This window comes from Choloepus didactylus, chromosome 18 (assembly GCF_015220235.1).
Source record: "Choloepus didactylus isolate mChoDid1 chromosome 18, mChoDid1.pri, whole genome shotgun sequence".
Taxonomy (NCBI): Eukaryota; Metazoa; Chordata; class Mammalia; order Pilosa; family Megalonychidae; genus Choloepus; species Choloepus didactylus.
This window is the reverse complement of record NC_051324.1, coordinates 55,951,020-55,968,885: the sequence shown is the minus strand read 5'-3', so window position 1 is coordinate 55,968,885 and position 17,866 is coordinate 55,951,020. Positions and strand designations below refer to the sequence as shown.

The 17,866-nt window shown below is 39.9% G+C and overlaps 2 protein-coding genes across 3 annotated transcripts in view; one reads left to right on the top strand and one right to left on the bottom strand.

The window, feature by feature from the left end:
• Positions 1-52: 52 nt before the first annotated feature.
• Positions 53-7,097, bottom strand: DDX5 (DEAD-box helicase 5). 2 transcript variants are annotated; one of them, XM_037809728.1, is made up of 14 exons: positions 6,981-7,097; positions 6,488-6,674; positions 5,097-5,262; positions 4,647-4,743; positions 4,428-4,561; positions 4,260-4,325; positions 3,885-4,026; positions 3,646-3,806; positions 3,385-3,557; positions 2,873-2,983; positions 2,587-2,648; positions 2,432-2,491; positions 954-1,178; positions 53-759 (listed from the first exon to the last, which is right to left on the bottom strand). In XM_037809728.1, the coding sequence occupies exons 2-14, from the start codon at positions 6,529-6,531 to the stop codon at positions 356-358; spliced, it is 1,845 nt and encodes a 614-aa protein (XP_037665656.1). In that variant the 5' UTR covers positions 6,532-6,674; positions 6,981-7,097; the 3' UTR covers positions 53-355. The 2 variants fall into 2 exon arrangements, with proteins under 2 accessions (XP_037665656.1, XP_037665655.1); XM_037809727.1 differs by lacking the exon at positions 6,981-7,097 and having other exon boundaries at positions 6,488-6,710.
• A 107-nt stretch (positions 7,098-7,204) lies between these two features.
• CEP95 (centrosomal protein 95) overlaps positions 7,205-17,866 on the top strand; it is a 79,540-nt gene continuing 68,878 nt past the window's right edge. The window contains 6 exon segments of the mRNA XM_037809732.1: positions 7,205-7,557; positions 9,077-9,205; positions 10,458-10,565; positions 13,073-13,183; positions 15,867-15,972; positions 17,413-17,531. Coding sequence (XP_037665660.1) covers positions 7,539-7,557; positions 9,077-9,205; positions 10,458-10,565; positions 13,073-13,183; positions 15,867-15,972; positions 17,413-17,531 — 592 coding nt within the window. The 5' untranslated portion in view covers positions 7,205-7,538.

Below are 17,866 nucleotides of genomic sequence, written 5' to 3'. Positions count from 1 at the left end.
AAAGCAAAGTTTTACATGACATTAGATAAATAAAGTACAATTTCCACTTTAATTCAGTCTTCAAATATTTTTTTATTGGAAGGCCATGCATTGCCTTCATTTATTGTATTTCAAATCACTGTACATTTACTTTGTGAAAACACTGCCTGCATTTTCTAGTACAAAAAAAACCTAAAAATTGTTTCAGGAATGTAGAGAAATACCCAACTTAAATAGCGAAAAAGTGCACCATAATTACTGCTGCACTGCAGTCATTTCTGCTTTTCCCATGTTTCTTAAATAACTATCTTGTCTGATAACACACAATATAAAGAGCAATTATGAAAAACAGACATTTACATATACTTCTAAAGTCTTATTGAGAATATCCTGTTGGCATTGGATAACCAATCATAGGTGCAGCTGCAGTAGCAGGATATGCATATGCCTGTTGGTTCATACCATTGTGCATATTTGGAACATTACTTCCATATTGCTGAGTGCTATCATAACCATTCTGGTAAGTCCCTGTCGGATTACCAGTCCTAAAACTGGTCTGTATACCAGCAGACACAAAATTACTTCCAAAGCTCCCATTGGTGTAATTTGCGGCACTGTAAACACCATTCTGAGTTTTTGCCCCAAAATCTCTCTTAAGCAGACTAGAGTAACCTCTGTCGTAATTTTCCCTGTCTCTAAAGGTATTAAATCCACCCCTTTTGCCTGCAGAGTATCTGTCCCGGCGGTCATCTTTCATGCCTCCTCTACCCCTGGAACGACCTGTCAAAAAAAATTGCAAATTTGATCAATTTTTATGGCACAAATGCTAAAACAGGGAAGTGGCTCTATTCACTACAGGAATGAAGTGTTCAACAACTTCTCAAGTTTCACACTGAAATCTTACCCTGACCCCATTTAAACAGACTTGTAGACAACCCCAAACTTGAACATTTCTTATCCAAGGTTGGCCTTACCTGAACCTCTGTCTTCGACCAACTGAAGCAACTTGGGATTAATTGCTTGATTGGCTTCGCGAAGCACAGAGATAAGGTCGCTCACTTGCTTTATATTATTAGGTGTAAAGAAAGTGTATGCTGTGCCTGTTTTGGTACTGCGAGCAGTTCTTCCAATTCGATGAATATAATCCTCTGAGGAGTTAGGGTAGTCATAATTGATGACAAATTTCACATCTTCCACATCTGTAAGGTGTTGCAGTGTGGCAAAATAGCAATGTACGGAGTTTTGCACACCACAACAGCCAGACCAAAAATAAAAAGTTAGACAATTGTATTCCCAAGAAGGTACGGGCTGCAAAAAATACAGTTAAAATGGTTATCCATTCCCTGTAGGAATACCATTGAGGTTGAGATAAGAGAGGGGGAGGGAAAAAGCATGTCATCTGTATGTCTCATCACCCACCCAGTGATAGAGCCTACCAAAAGGATTGTGTATTCCCTAGCACATTCCCATATCAGCAAGTCCCCTTACAGATCATCAAGTGACATCTGAATGCTTCTGCGCAGTAGGGCCACTTAAAAGTTCACAGCAACCTCTTCATGTGCTCATTTTGAGGACCTTTAAACAAAAACGTACATGGTCCTTTTCATTACACACTCATCAGAAGTTCAAAACTCTGGCCACACTGCTCGTCTTGCCAAGACCTTTGAACCGCAGCTGCAAGAAAAACATACCTGTCCCCCAAAAGTTGTTTTTATGCACTGTGTCTCGTCTAGGCAAGCGCTTCCAAGAAGCCAGGATTCACTTGAGAATATGTCTCTCTCTCTGGCAGGTCTCGACATGACGACTACTGTGGTAGGTGAGGGAGGAACTTTAAAAGCACTGCTTTCTTTCCCACTGACTATAAGTGTGAGAAGTTGTTCCTGCTCTAGATCTCATGTGCCAGTACTCACCAATTTGTAAAAGGCTTAGTACCTTTTAAAGCTGCTCTCTCCATTTCAAACTTGAACAAAAATTTCATTGAACATTGAAGTTTGGAAATATTTCTTCGACATTTCAGCAAACTCACTGAAACTCAAAGACCCACAGATCACAGTAAACAGTTTGAAACAATGCTGTACACCATGGCAGTCATGCAAAGCATGGGACAGAAGAAATACCACGGCAGTGAACTGTGAGGGCAACTTCCATTTTTTTCCCCCGGAGAGAACAGTTTACGGGGCAGAGGTGGTATGTTCTGCCTTTTGAAGATTACTGGCACACTTTCAGCTTTTCACCTCTCTAATCGACTGGAGCAGCCAGCCGATCACTACTCCTCCATCCCCCTCGAGTCCTCCGATTGTCATGCCTAGGCCTTGCCACAAAGACTGCACCTTTATGTGAAAAAAAAAACTTAGAAAAAATGCAGAGGTTAAAGAAAGCAATAGACTTTCTTTAAAAAAATCGTATGGAGATCTTCTGGGAAACCAAGCCATGAATGCGAGTTTGTACTAACCTAGCCCTCTGGAGGCCACATCTGTAGCAATCAGAATAGGAGCTTTCCCATGTTTGAATTCTGCAAAAACAAAAACAAAAAGCATATATGGTCATTAATCTGAGTAGAATTCCACACCAAGGAGAGGAAAAACCTCTTCAACTTAAAATACTTACCATTTAGAACCCAGTCACGTTCCTGTTGACTCTTATCACCATGGATACCCATGGCAGGCCACCTAAATTAAAGATAAATTATATGGTAAGTAGACTCACATTTGAAACCTTATGGCCTATTCTAGTTCAGTGCTTAACCATTTTAAATCACAGATCCCATTAATCTCACTTGAAATAACGTATACACAGGTGATTCCTATCCATGAAACTAACTGATTACTCCTGATCTTCTGACCTTTCCTACATTCAACTCAAATATCTGCTTCATTGGAGAAAATCCACATACCCATCTCGCCTCATTTTCCTGGTAAGCTCATCACATCTTCTTTTGGTTTCAACAAAAACAATGGTTTTATTCTCTTTCTCACTCATGATCTCTTCCATTAGACGAATAAGTCTGGGAAGAAGAAAAAAACATGAATTTCAAAAGTTCACAGTTATGGCCCCAAAAGTTATGGTTAGTAAAGCATTAAGTTCAATTTATACAGCTATAAGTCAAAGAGAAAACAGCTGCATAACTGCTTAACCATCAAGCAAAATACTACTCTTGGTTCCTTAAGCAGACCATGGGATAATTCATTTTTCTACAAAAATGCTATAAATAGTGAAAAATTATTTGCAAGTTGCAACATTAATTCCAAAAGAATTGGCAGATTAGTTTTAAATCAACATATTCAGATTCCACGCAATGAAAATCTTTTTTAAATACCATTAAAAAAGAAGATCGATGAAACAAGAGTCCTCAATTTACATAGAAAATTATTTTTTAAAGTCAATTAAGATTTATGGAAAACTTACTTTTCATCCTTTTCTACATCATGACACACATCCACAATCTGAAGAATATTGTGGTTTGCACTCAATTCTAGCGCACCAATGTTTATATGAATATAGTCTTTCAGGAAGTCTTCGGCAAGCTGTCTTACTTCTTTTGGCCAAGTCGCACTCCACATTAGGGTTTGCCTATCAGGCTAAAGAAATTTTGGTTAAAAAAATTAGCACTTTAAGGATGAAGTCAAGAATTAAATTGGGAAAGATAATATATTTAAGAACACTAACTCTTATCTGATCCACAATCTTCCTTATTTGGGGTTCGAAGCCCATATCAAGCATTCTATCTGCTTCATCAAGAACAAGGTAGGTTGTTCTTCTCAGATTGGTTTTCCCACATTCTAGAAAGTCAATCAGTCTTCCAGGTGTTGCAATACAAATTTCCACACCTTCAATGAAACATAAAATGTAACAACCAAACATGTAATTTTTAGCATCACTAGCAACAAAGCTTTTCTATTACATACCTCTCTCCAAATCACGTATTTGTGGTCCCTTCGGCGCACCACCATAGATGCAAGTAGACTTCAAGCGACACGCTCTACAGTATTCAGCAGCTACTTGCTGCACTTGTTGGGCCAGTTCCCGAGTTGGTGCCAGCACCAAGCACTAAGGAAAGAAAGAGCTTTTAGCACAGACCTGGATCCCTACTCTTAAACGAATTTATTAGTGTTACACTAGCAGATGACTTCCTCTAATGTCTTGTCCATTTCCCAAAACAGCTTCTCACTCTGTGAGATCACTATCCTCTCTATATACAAAACCACAAAAATCACCTTATCTTTTGCTATACATTCTACAACTCTCTACCTTACCCTTTAAACCACAAACTATATACTTACAATAGGCCCATCACCTCTCTCTAGGAATGGCTGATGATTGATGTGAACGATGGCAGGCAGCAAATACTATGGGGAGCCGGGTGAAGAGAAACAACAGTTGTATTAAAATTCTGAATCCACTTTATCTAGTGTATTTTATAGGGTACTCCAAAGTCTTCCCAGACTTACAGACAATGTTTTCCCAGATCCAGTCTGTGCTACTCCAACCATATCCAATCCACTTAAAGCAACCGGCCATCCCTGAGCTTGAATAGCAGTGGGCTCGGTAAAGTTCTGTCTTGCTATCACATCCATGACGTTTGCTGTAATCAACAGCAGCAAATTTAGTAAAAATTAATTACACCAAGAAAAAGAAAAGAACAAAAATGTGAAATTCAAAACACTTACCAGGAAAGTTCGCTTCATAAAAATTCAGAACTGGCTTTGGGCAGTTGTGACCTCTAACTGTAACTTCCTTGCTTCTTCTGTATGCCTCTACCTCTTGCTGAAAGAAACAATGACAGTAATCTAATAAGTCTGACCACAACCTCCCCTAAGTATACAACCATAAGCCCCTAAATTTCTTAGCTACTTTAAGGGGCCTTGATTTTTAACCTAGAGCCACACATGAAAACCTACAAAACACAAAAATCACCTATTCCATTTTATCAGATAACCATTCTAATTAGAAAATCCAAAGCCACCTGTTTCCAAAAGTGGGTCACACCCTTCCATGTATGTAGGTAGCCAAAAAAGCATGAAATCTCCCCTAGATTTCCAAGACACTTGCAGTCAGATCTGGATTTACTAGAAGATACTGAGTTATATCCTAATGATAAAGTCACATGAAATACTCACCGCTGTGCGCCTAGCCAAATCAGGGTGTTCTTGATAAAAATTCTTCTCAAATTTGGGCAGCTCATCAAGATTCCACTTCTTTTTAACTAGTTTCTCCCCAGGGTTTCCAAACTTCTTTCCAGACAGGGGCCCTGCCCTACTTCCTCCAAAACGAGGTGCACCAAACCTGAAATAAAAATATTCTGTATTTTCAAACATCTGTGTATAGGTTTATATACAAACTTAGGATTCCTTGGCACACACTAACGGTTATTCACCCTTATTTATTCAAAACACACTTCTGGAGATAAAAAAAACTTAGCACTGCCTTAGTGACAGTCTTCCTTTCAAGAGCCACAATCAACATCGTAAATCTTATTTCATCTCCCCAGTACACTCTATTAAGGCCAGGAAAGGGAGGCAGACTGGGATTTATGAGGTTGGAAAGTGGCTGCTCCAACACCAGAACTTCAGATTACTAGAATAGTATCTAGAATAGACAATCGCTTGTGGTTAAAGCCCCACAAGCTTAAAAACTAAATGTTTATTTCGGAGAGAGAGAATACACGATAAACCTGACAGCGATGTTATTTATACAGCTCTTTTCCAGCAAAAGGGCTTTAGTTTTAAGAACGGAGAAGGAAACAGCACAGGCCCAGGGGGGATCGGGGACACTTATGCAAGCGAATCGAGTTGGGGGGATCAGCAGAAAAGCTCCTGATCAAGGTAACAAAATTATATAACCCAAGTAAAAAAACGAAGAGGAGCCGGCGACTACCGGGGGAGGAGTCCCGGCCCGGGCGGAGTCGGCCGGGCGGCGTTCCCGCTGGGGCGGCGCTTCCCCCTTTGTCTCGCATTTCTCTCTGCGCCACATTTTCTCGACGCTGCCATTTTGAGCTCCTCCGCCGGGCGGGGTAACAAAGGCGCCGCCGCCATGTCCGAGGCCGGCATTTTGTACTCGCGGCTCAGCCACATGGCTGAATCCCGCAGCGCTGGCCACCCTCCTGTCCCCACTGCCTCAATGGCTTCGAAACGGCCCCCTAGCTCCGATTAAATTCCCAGGTCCCCTGAAACACCTCCCGAATGCTCGAACCTAATGGCGGATACTTCGCCCGCCTCACAGCGTCGAGCCTTTCTCCCTTCGAAACACGGTCCCCCGTGTTCTCACAACTGCTAAATAACAGGGGTTCGGGAGCCCCCCTCCACCCCAAAAAGTGTACCTGAGAACCGTTAACAAGCAAATCTCTCATGATCAGATTTGGATAAATCTCAGAAGTTGCGCAAACCTACTACTGGGGAGGCACAAAAATAGGCTGGGAAGACCCAAGTTTCCATTGCACCTTCCCCGCCGCCGCCCTCCTCGCCCTCCCTTCCCCCACCCGCGGGCCTGACAGGTCGGTTCCCGCACTCACCCTCGATCCCGGCCGCGATCTCGGTCACTCGAATAACCCGACATGGCGTCAATGGTTGCGGTTGGTGGGGAACGAAGAGGAGAGAATCAGGTGCGGGGAGTTGCTGGGGGAGGCTTCAGCGACGGCGAAGCCTTGCGGGGGCGGCAGCGGCAGAGAGAAGGCGATGGCAAGAGCCACAGCTACACAACTAAACACCGGTGAAAATGAATGAGGTGCCGGCCGCCTCCCGGCAGCCGGTTTTATAGCCTGGACAGCCTCCGCCGCCGCAAAGGATGCTGGGAACCACTCTATGACCTAATCGCCCCGCCCCCTGTGCAGAGGCCGCAACGCCCGCCGGCGTTCCGGAATCCGCCATGTTCTCACCCCTCCCCCCCGGCTCCGTCCTGGGAGCCGCCCCGCCCCTTTGTCGCCCCTTTCGTGTCCGGGCCCACCCACCACTGGGAGGCCTCATCCTACCCTCCCTTGAGTTCACTTTTTTCTCGTCTTTACACACCTTAAGCAATCCACTCCCCCCTCTCCTTTTCCAGGTCCGGCCTGGAAGATGAAGCGGTCAAGACAAGCCACTCTGCCCTCTCTGCCTGCAGATGTTTACGTCTCCAGAGAGCCTGACGTTATCACGTGGCTGCTCCCCGCCCACTGGGTGGGGTCGACGGCACTACTTCCCAGCTGGCGCCGGCGGAGGGATACCGCAACGAAATACTCGCCGGAAGTGCGGTTCTAATTCTCCCGGGAGACCGGCCAAGACCGGTGGGCGACCTGTACTGTCAAACCCATTCACCTGAGAATCCCTCAGCTGAGTCTTGCTGTGGGAGAATGGTATCCAGGTCCCGCAAACCGCCGCCTAGGCGCGTGCTGCGAAAGGAAGTGCTCCTCTAATGACCAATCAGCGGCGGGAAGCCGTTCTAACGTCCCTTCTTCTTTCACTTTTCCTTCCCCACAGTTGCCTTTCGGCTTCTCTCGTCCCACAGCTGTGTGTTCGCTGTGCGGCCCCTCCAGGACACCGTCCCCCGTGCGCCTGTCTGGGAGTCCGGCGGCTACCTTCCTTCGCGACATGGCCGGCTCAGAGGCTGGTGAGTCTCGGCCTGGAGCCTTGCTGTGTGTGAATTGAAGCCGCCCAAATCCCCGAACGCCCCTGTGCATTTTATCTTGAGGCCTCGGGCCTCACTGAACCTGGGTCTGGGCTGCCGGCGGGGCTCGTGACTGTCAGACACCCCGTGGCAGTTCACGGGTCCTCTGGGTAGGGTCTCCCAATCCCGCTCCCTCTCCACTTCCAGGAGCGATTTGAGGTGGAGGAGGCATGGTCTGTGGCGAGGCCGGTCCCGTATCCAGGTTGCAAAAGAGCAGTCAGGATTTTCCCCGGGTTTGTATTTCTCTTGAGTATCAGTTCACTTTCAGTGTACTTTGCACCCTTGTGGAGACTAAGACGTTTGAATTCAACTTTTAAGGAATAGCATTCTTAAGATCTGTTGATGCCCCTGCCAAAGGTAGAATAGTGCTTTTTTGTTTTGTTTTGTTTTTCTCTTCACTGCCCTCTAAATTTACCGGCCTTGTCTAGCACCGGCTTTTGAAATGCGAATTGATTTTGTTGTCTAGGACGCTTTTATCCTTTTCTCCAGGGCATCGTACGAACCAGTTGTCGGTTTGGTGAGCCGTGAGAAATAGGCATGGGGAGAGGGGATAACGTACCTTGAAGGAAAGTTAGGGTGATAGGAGAGTTTCTATCCCTGGCCACCGCCAATAATGTTTGTTTGCTTCCAGAAGATACTGGAAATGTGTATAGTAAGGAGTTTTCCAGTTAATCGCCTGTCATTTCAGGGAACGTGTGTTTCAAGCTTTCTAAGTTACCTTTGGTCGAGAAACATTTGAAATATTTTGTTAATGCCAGCAGTATCTGGGAGCGGAAGGGCAGGACGATATGCAGGGAACTTCAACAGTATTGGTAATGTGCCGGTTCGAGGTTAGGTGGTGAATACAGAAATGTTTTTATGTGTTTCCCAAATTTCTTTCAGATACATCAAACATAATAACCAAAATGCAGTAGTGGGGTGTTGTCATTACTTCAGTCTTTAACAGCCTAAGTTAATCATCAGTATTTGGGCACCGGAGAAGTCCTGACTTGCACAAGATAATTGAGCTAAACACATGTCCATTGCTATTAAGAATTTGAAGCAACATCTATTAATCACTTTCTTCTAACCTCAGATTATCAGTAACAGACTGTCTTGTGTATGCCATAATAGTCCCATTTATTTGTTAATAGTTGTTAACTAAAAACACCTATGTAAGGCTTATAAAATAAAATCCACTGATAAATACCCAAGATTTTAGATTGCAGCCGTTAAAATTGTATTTGCATTACAGTGTTGATTATATTGAAATTATACCTCTCTAGAAGTCATCCCAAGAAATTAAATGCTTCATTTCAAAAATCTTGTCTAGTAGGGTCTTTGAAATTTTGTAACAGTTTCTTCTATGAAGTTCAGTGTTTATTTTGCTGGGTATTTATTAGTTTTGTTTTTTTTTAACGTATGTATATTGGGCTTTTTCTAATACTACTTGAGGCTGATCTTTTCCCCTGCTTCCCAACAGAGTGGATAACCATTGCCAATAACCTTCTTTCTAAATGTCACATACACCTGAGGATACATGAACTTGAAGATTGTGATGCTAATGTTTTTATTGCTCTTTATCAATCAATCTTGGGAGAAAAAGTACCAGGTAAGGGTACTAAAAAGCGGGAGTAATTGTGTCTGTATCTTGGGCCACAGGTTTCTAGTGCCTTTAGTTTGATCCTTTGGTAATCATAAAATCTTGTATTTTCTCTTTGTCTACATCTTATTTCTATCTAAATATTGCATTCATCACCTTAATAAATACCTTATGGGACCCACCCATAATAACAACCTTGATTAAATCAGTTGGTTCTTGGTAATCACTGATTAATCTAATTATGCCTAATGCCTTGTGAAAGTCAAACGCTTTCTGCACATGTACCTTCAAAGATTTTTAATTGAGTGGCACTCAGAAACTTGTTGGGTCTTGTTACTTAAACATTGTTGTAGATTAGATTTGTAATTTATGAAACTACTTCACCAAGAAGACATTTAATAAATTCATATGTCCTGTCATCTTATAAGTTGTGACTTGCTCCTTTCTTTCAGGGGTGCCGCATGATTTTTTCTGTATCTCAGGTTTTCTTAAGAGTCCTAACCCACAGATTCCTCTACTGCTTCTGTCTCTTTATATAGCTTTCAACCATTAAGTACTATAAGATCTGTAGTCTCTCTTCCTTTGCCACTGTTACAGTGAGTCAGTGCCCTTACTTCCTGAATTGATGGGATATCCTCTAGCTGCTTTCTTTGATGCTAGTCTCAACTTAATTAAGACTCTCTAATTATGTTTGGCATATAGTTATTAGAACAGTCTTTTAAAATGCTCTCTTTATCCTGCCCCAAAACATTGCTCTTCCCCTCGGTATCAGAGGAGGAAACTCCAAACTTAACTTGATATTAAAATCTTTCCATGCTCTGATCCGTAGTGATTTTTTAAACTTTATACCATAATTCTCAATAGGCCACTTTAACAGGACATATAAGACTCCTCCATTCACATCTGCTGTTGTTTCTTTTTCCCCTCTTGGTACCCTGGAAAAGCAGCCCACAGTTACAGGTTAAAGTCTTCCTGCCTCCCTCATTTAGAGTATGCGCATCTCCTTGAATTTAGGAACCTCTTTATCTTCCATTAGCATGGTGCTTTTTGTACAGCATGTAAGTATGTATGTCAGTAGAATAAATGAAGATTCTCCTGTGTGAAAATCAGGCTCTGTGAACTTTATCTGGACTTTATAGATTTCTCTGTTTGAGTACAGCCTTCTTTTATAGCAGCTGAGTTTATTCAGAAACCTGGTCAGAGACAGATAGATAAAAATTAGGACCCTTATAGAAGCAAAATTATGTAACTTTTTTTCCAGACATCATAGCTATTCCCAAGAATCAAGAGGATGATGCACATAATGTACAAGCAGTAATTGATTCACTGGCCTTGGATTACCTGCAGGTCAGCTTGTCTCACATAACAGGTTGGTATATACTTAACCATCAGATAATTATGTATTTCATTAAAATAATTTGTTAGACCCCAGCTTACTTAACCAAATAAGTAAGCTTATAGAATACACCAAACTGCAAGACTGAACCAAGACAGTCCAGTGGTATCATTCAGGCAACCGTACATGGGAGATCTTCCAGGCGAGTCAGACACTCAGTTTCTAATGAGGCTGGATCTGAGATGTAGGTATCCTAGCTGGTAGTTTAAGGTATGTTTTTGGTTGTTGTTGTGTTATTTTAAAGCATGCCATACTGTTTGTTAGTGATTGGAAACACCTAAATTCCATTATAAATAAAATAAATTTTAATAGCTGCTAGCAATGAACTGTAAAATGCAGCTGTAAAAAGTGATTGAGGATGGCCTTATGTACAGTGTCCCACATCAGTGGAAATCTTGTGTATATTGTGATGTGAAAAAATGTGGTCCAGTTAGAATGATAATGTGCAGAGTATGCTAAAGGTGGAGAATATATATGCCGTTGATTGCATGAATTATACAAGAAACCTAAGACTGATTTCCTCCAAGTAGGGGAACTTCAGAGCTGCAGAAAAGGATGGGAGGAGACTTTTCACTGTATACCTTTTGTACCTTTTGAATATTACCTATTCAAAAAAAAAATTTGAAAGTATAAACTGTTTTTGAGCCATTTTCCAAAATAAAGTGTATCATGCTGTGTTCTAAACCCATACACACCAAATATATCTCTAAATACCTGTATTTGCAGGTAGCAAGAAAATGAGGCTAATTCCAATAAATTATTTCAAGTTAATGAATAGAGGCAATCTCAGGGATTTGAAACTATACTGTCAACCACTAAAAGGTTTATACTGTTGATTTTTCCTTTGACGGTAGTTAAGGGAAATAAATGTTCATCAGGACAGGTCATGTATATCTCTTAATTTGCTGTTGACAGCAAATTTTTGAAAAGAGAAAACAGTGTATCTTAAGTTTTTGAGAGCAGTTGTAGGTGGGTAAATGTGGTATATAAAGTTTGGAGATAATTTTTCTTGAGGGATAATCCCATAGTTTTCCTGTTCTTTTGCAGTTTGCAATTGCTTTATCACCTGTGTAGGGCAATTTCTGGTATTTGTGGTTTTTTTTAGACACAAAGTTGTCTAAGTTTAGAGAATTTTTTAGTCCAGAGCTATCCCAGACAAATGACACCCATCCCTGAAAAGTTGGAAAACTGCTTACGTTTTCAAACAGACAGCAAAGCAGCTTGTTCTACTTGTGCTCTGTTTAAAGCAGATTTCTCTACGCCCTAAAGCACTGTATTCTGGCTGGTAGTCTTAGTTGCTGGGTTGGCAGAGTATGCTCCCCATCCTGGGAACTGAGAGGTCTCGAGTATGCCCTTGGGGTATACTTGTGTATCTTGTTAAACCAGAAAAACACAGGGCTTGAAAACAAGATTTCTTGTTTGTTGTTTTAAACAGAAGAAGTTGTCAATCATTGTCTGGCTCTACTTATACTACTGTAAAACATCAAATTTCAGGTTTAGGTATGTTTTGCACCATGACTGAAGTATGAATGGCTAGATTCTCTAAATTATCAGATTTCCACCCTGCCTCTCCCTTACTGGTTTGAATTCATGAGAATGCCAGACATGATCCCCCAGAGGACAACCAGAGTGTTGCAAGAGTTTAATTCCATACCTGATTTTGATTGGAGGCCAGGCATGGAATCCATTTTAGGTGATGTTAAATATGCCAGGTTTCATTAAATATGTCAAGTTTCTATGCTTTTACCAACTTGTTTCTATTAAATATTTCAAATTAGCATTTGTTAGAAATCTATGGGTCAGTTACTGTGCCAGGGCCTGTTTAAAGACTAACTTCTGAGTATAAAGTGAACATGGTAGGAGGTAAGATGGAAGAGGTTGGGTATGGGGTGAGATTTAAAAGGGCTTTATATGTAGGGCTGAGATTTTAGAAAGGGAGGAGCGTGTAGGGTAGACAGGTTTTAATTAGGGGAGAAAAGATAATATCTACAGAAAGTCAATAGGAATGAACAAATGTGGAGGGGAGGAATCTGTGAATTCCTGATGAAGGTATCCCAACAAGTTTGTTTTCACTCTGCCACTATTTTCTGCTGAACAAATCACCATCTAGGAGAAGGATCCCACAGTTGGAAATAGTGTTCTCATCTGCCGTTTTTTTCATCAGGCCTAGTAAAATTCTACTAGCTGCTTTTTACTTTAGTACAAATTTTACTATGTTTTCTTAAGTCCAATTATTTTGCTTCTTGGAAATGGAAGGAATATGCCAGTGAATTATTATCAAACACTATATTCAGTTTGTTTTTTCAGATAAAATTAGCAGGAAATTGATGTCTTTAATATTTATATCATTGTTTTTTCTGGGTTAGTTTATGATTGCTGTATTTTTGAAGAGCATTTTCACAGTGGTTTATCCTTTTCAATATTATAAGGCTTTCAGACTTCTTGGTTAAATTTTTAATAACTCTGTATTTTGTGTTCAGGAGAAAATATAGTGAAAGGAGATAAAGAGTCTATTAGGAATCTCCTAGAAATATTTGATGGATTGTTGGAGTATCTCACAGAACATACCAGTGAAACATCTCATGAAAAAAGTAAGCTTAAAAATGGAAATTTGGTTTGGAATACATTACATGTTATGTCCCTTTTTGCCTTTTATCTTTTTTGCCTTCATTTTTCTTCGGAGGAAGCAGAATCACCAATACAGTATACCTGATAAAGTGTACATAAAGTAATTGTATGTTTCCAATTCTTACTGTTCCAGTGATTGAAAGCTGTCTGTCCTAGACTGTCATCATGTCCTTTATTACCTTGGATGTTGCTTGTAAATTACTTTAAGGCTAATGTAAGGAAAGCTAAGTTTCTGGCTATATTGTCCTATTATTGTGTGATTGTCCTGTTATATATTGTCCTATTATTCTGTGATGTGATACTCCTTATTCTAGAATTTCCTGTGTCAGAACTGCCATTTGTGTTACAAATTTGGATGTTGCCAAGGCCTCAGCAGGAAGAATTGGTGCATTTCTCTCTTCAACCTATACTTAGATTTGTGACAGCCTGAATGCTATTTATTTTACTGTTTTCCCCAAATTGTGGACATTTATTGTATGAAATTTTGGCTTTGTGTTTTTAAATGATAATTATGAAGATTGTTATTGCATTATTATTTTCCAAAAAGGTTATGGTTATTTAAACTGGATTAGCAATGTATAAGAGCTGTTTGTAATCTTTGGCTCATTAAATCCCATTTCTAGGAATTTAGTCTAAATAAATATTACAAAATAAAGTTAGGAGTTTGATGGTCTTAATTGCAGTGTTTATCATTGCAAAAAAAGAGAGAATCTAAATCTCATAATAGTATGAGATCGGTTAAGTAAATAATGCTATGTGTCACTGATGGAATAATATATGGCCCATTCTTGTAAGATTTTCCAAAAGGAACTTTTCAGCAGTAACAGCAATTATGTAGATTCTAATGTAAATGAGGACAAAATATTTGGGTATGCTCATTCTTGATTCTCACATTTTTGGTGGTGAGATCTATGCTGTGATTACAACATTTGAAATTAACCTTAAAATCTTTAGAGATAGTTTTCTACCTTTTAACCTTGTTGCTAAAAAGATTTTAAAGTGTATTTAGGTCAAGTCTGGAAGGAAAGATCCAGCATGCCACACTGGAAATTTATATTTTTATTTCATAAAATTTCGAGTGTTTAATGTCTATAAAGTATACATAAAGTATATATAAAAGTATATATAAAGCCTTGGTACTCTGGGAGAATTTAAAGCTGCTTGTCATGTTCATTCCTCTTAAAGAAACTTATATGCAAGTCAGGGAGACAGCCATAACCCATGTATTAAAAATATGAAAGAGGAATTGGAGAAGAGTATCAAAAGTGAACCACATGTGGAACTCACCTATTTCAAGATTACCAGTAGGTATTTGGATGCTCTGTGGCTTTTTAGTCTTTTGGGCAATTAGGTTAAGAGGTTGAAAACCCCTTCTAACTAAAGATTTTAAGATTAACTCAAAATGTTGTGATGACTGCAGCAGCTTTTGCAATGTAGTGCTTGATTGGAGGTAGTGGAGGGATGATGGTGGCCTGACTAGGATAGGGCAGTGGGGATGGAGAGACCAGGACAGAACTGAAGGATACTCCTGTAAGTCTGGTGATAGTGAAATGCCAAGAGGGATTCCCAGAGGAGATTGGTAATATGTACTGAGCTTAGACGTGTTAGGAGGGAATTGCTCAGATGGGGCCTACCTATGTGGCACTGCTTTAGTTGGACAACATTTTCTAAGGTCTGATTCTCACCTTTGTAGCTCCAACCTTTTTATTTGGCAGTATTACAGAGAGCAGATTGGATTCTTCAACATGCCAATTAACGATAATGGGCAATAAATCTTTACTGTTGCTACTCATATCAGCTGTGCAAGGCAGCGTCTACCTGGTACCTGAGCCAGCATTATCCTTTGCAGCTGAAGAACAAGGGTTTTGAAGGCAGACTGTGGGCTCAGTTCTATCCCTCACTGTGTGACTGATGCTCTCTAAGCTTCAGTTTCTTCATCTGATCTTTTCATGGTTGTGAGGGTTAAATAAGTCAATATGCATAAATAGTTTAAAATGTTGCTTGGTGAATATGGAAATAGGAAAAAAAGTAAAACTGGATGTTGCAACAGTCAATCTGTTGAAATGGGGATGGAAGTATCCAGAGGGGTGAATCCAAATTCTGTGAGGTTTCATCCACATAGCTCCTGAAATCACTGCCCTGATGAGTTACAGCCTCAGTATGGTGGGGTAGAGAAAGGTTTACAACAATTAGTCTTAAGGAAAATTTCATCCAAGCCTTAATTTGATGTGGTCTTACTTATAGTCTAAGGCATGATTGTCTTGGAGCTTGAGGTGTGTTGAAACTGATGTTTTTTTAAAGCCACACCCTAACCATCTTGATTGATTGCCTCAGACATCCCTTACAGATAGTGTAAAAATAATAAACAAACCTATCACCTAGCTTAAGACAAAACTTTGCTAATACAATTACAGATCCTCCTTTTAAAGCATGCCTGTCTTGTTTCTTTGTTACCAATATATGCTCACTGTGGATGATGATTTAGTTCCTTCTTCATTCTAATTTCACTTTCACAAGAGTCCAGTTTACCAGGAGGAGTTGGGGGTACCTTACATGTCCTTACCTCTCCCTACCACCATATAGATAGAGTAGTATGGCCTTGGGATTTTTTTTGGTGATAATGATGTTTTTCTCTATTCTAAATAGGTGACATTGAACAGGGTTTTAAAGAATCACATCAAGAAGTACATTTGGAGGGGCCAGAAAGTACCAAAGAATCCAAATCATTATGGAAAAGAGTTTCCTTTGGAAGGTAGCACTCAGTGTCTGTGAATTTAGTTGGAACAATTTATGCTTTTCCTCCTAAGAATTGAATTTGTGCATGGTATACCACAATGGCAACAACAACAAAAAAAACAAAGCCAATGTGCAGATTTTACTAACTTCTCATGTTAAACCTTCCTGAAGGAGTTTTAAGAACCTTGATCTGTATTTAATACTTAATTCTCAGCATTAACTACTTATTTTTTCATTTTTTTCCCTTGATCATCAAAGTAATTCATGTTCCTTGCAGAAAACTTGTAAAGTACATATAGAGAAATAAAAAAGAAGCAGAAAAAAAGATAAAATCTACCTTTCAAAACTAAGTAACTGCTATTAATATTTTGTTGTATTTTAATCTCTTTACTATGCTTTTTCTTTCTTGGATTTGGTCAAATTGTGTAATTTTGTTTCCTGCATTTTTAAATTTAATACATCAAGTCTATTCCCAAGTTGTTAAACTCTTTATAATTATTTTAAATCACTATAAATGTACTACTCATATGGTTCATTAGACTTTATTAAATCATTCCTCTAAAATGGAGGTTTAGTGTCCCTAGTTTGTTTTATATTTTAAAAATATGATTAAAACCTTTGTTTATTCTTTCTTTCTCCTGTCACCCCCTCCCCCCCCATCTCAAATCTTTAGGCTAGGTACGGAATCAAAGAGTATGAATGTTTAAGGCTATTAGTAAAAGTTGCCGAATTGCTTTCCAAAAAGGCCATGCCTATTTATGTACCCAACAGCAGTATAAAAGTGTTAGGTTACTGCCCCTTCAGTATCACTGACTACTATCAGAGTTTTAAAATCTGTTCTACTTTCATAGACAAATATGTCATTGCTAACTAGAGGTTAAGTGTGATGCTATGACTTTCTTTTAAATATCTGATTCTCAATTTTTTTATGGAGTTTGTCATGGTTTGAAAAGTATGGGCAATGCCTTCTTTTTTTAGGCATAATACCTGGCAGAGAAAGTTCCTCAAAGGAGACCACTATAAGATGAAATTTCTTGACTTTATTTTTATTTATTAGATTTTAAAAAAGCAACAACAAAATAAGTGCAACAGTGAAACAATAAAAGATATTTAATGTAAAATTAATGCCCTACTCAGATTCTCCTCTACTCCAACACCCATACAGTAACCAGTGTTTATTCTTCTCTGTGTATGTGTTCTATACAAGTCCTTGATGCTACATACACAGCTATTTCCAACTTTCATATAGCAGTCAAAACAAACAGATAAGCAGCAAGATGTGATAAGCAGTAAAGGGGAGAGTCTTTTCCTTTTTCTGCCCTTGGCAATAAGCAATTTGAACACCTGCAGGCCCAGCAGGCTTCTTGAAGTAGGGGTGGAGTTGGGAGTGGGGATTGGGTCCCATGGTAAGGGCCCTCTATGGTCAGCCGAACTGCAAGTGCATAAACTCTTTCAGGTGCTCCCCGTTGTCATCTGAGGAGTTGGGTCCCTCTTGGGATGGAGATGAAGCAGAATCCACTGGTGAAATAATTAGACTTGGGGACACAGCACACACCTTTTCTCTAAGAAGTAATGGTGAGTAGCTGGAACTTTAAATAGTTATTGGTATTCAACATACAACTATAAAAATGTATAATTTTACTTTGGAGTTTAAAAAATTTAGAAGAGTAGAGAAAGCCCTAATTGGACATCAGAATTGAAATTCCAAAATATTACCATTGTCCACTAAATATGAACAGTTAACCAAAATCGTAGTCAAGTGATAGTTCTAGGCATGTAGGCACATAAGCCCAATGCAAATAAGTGGGTGCAAGTTTGTCATGTAATTTGTGGGATCTCATATGCTGGGAAGGGAATCCTAGTTGCAGCTTTGCAGTCTAGTACCCCCTAAATACAATTTCCTGAACTGG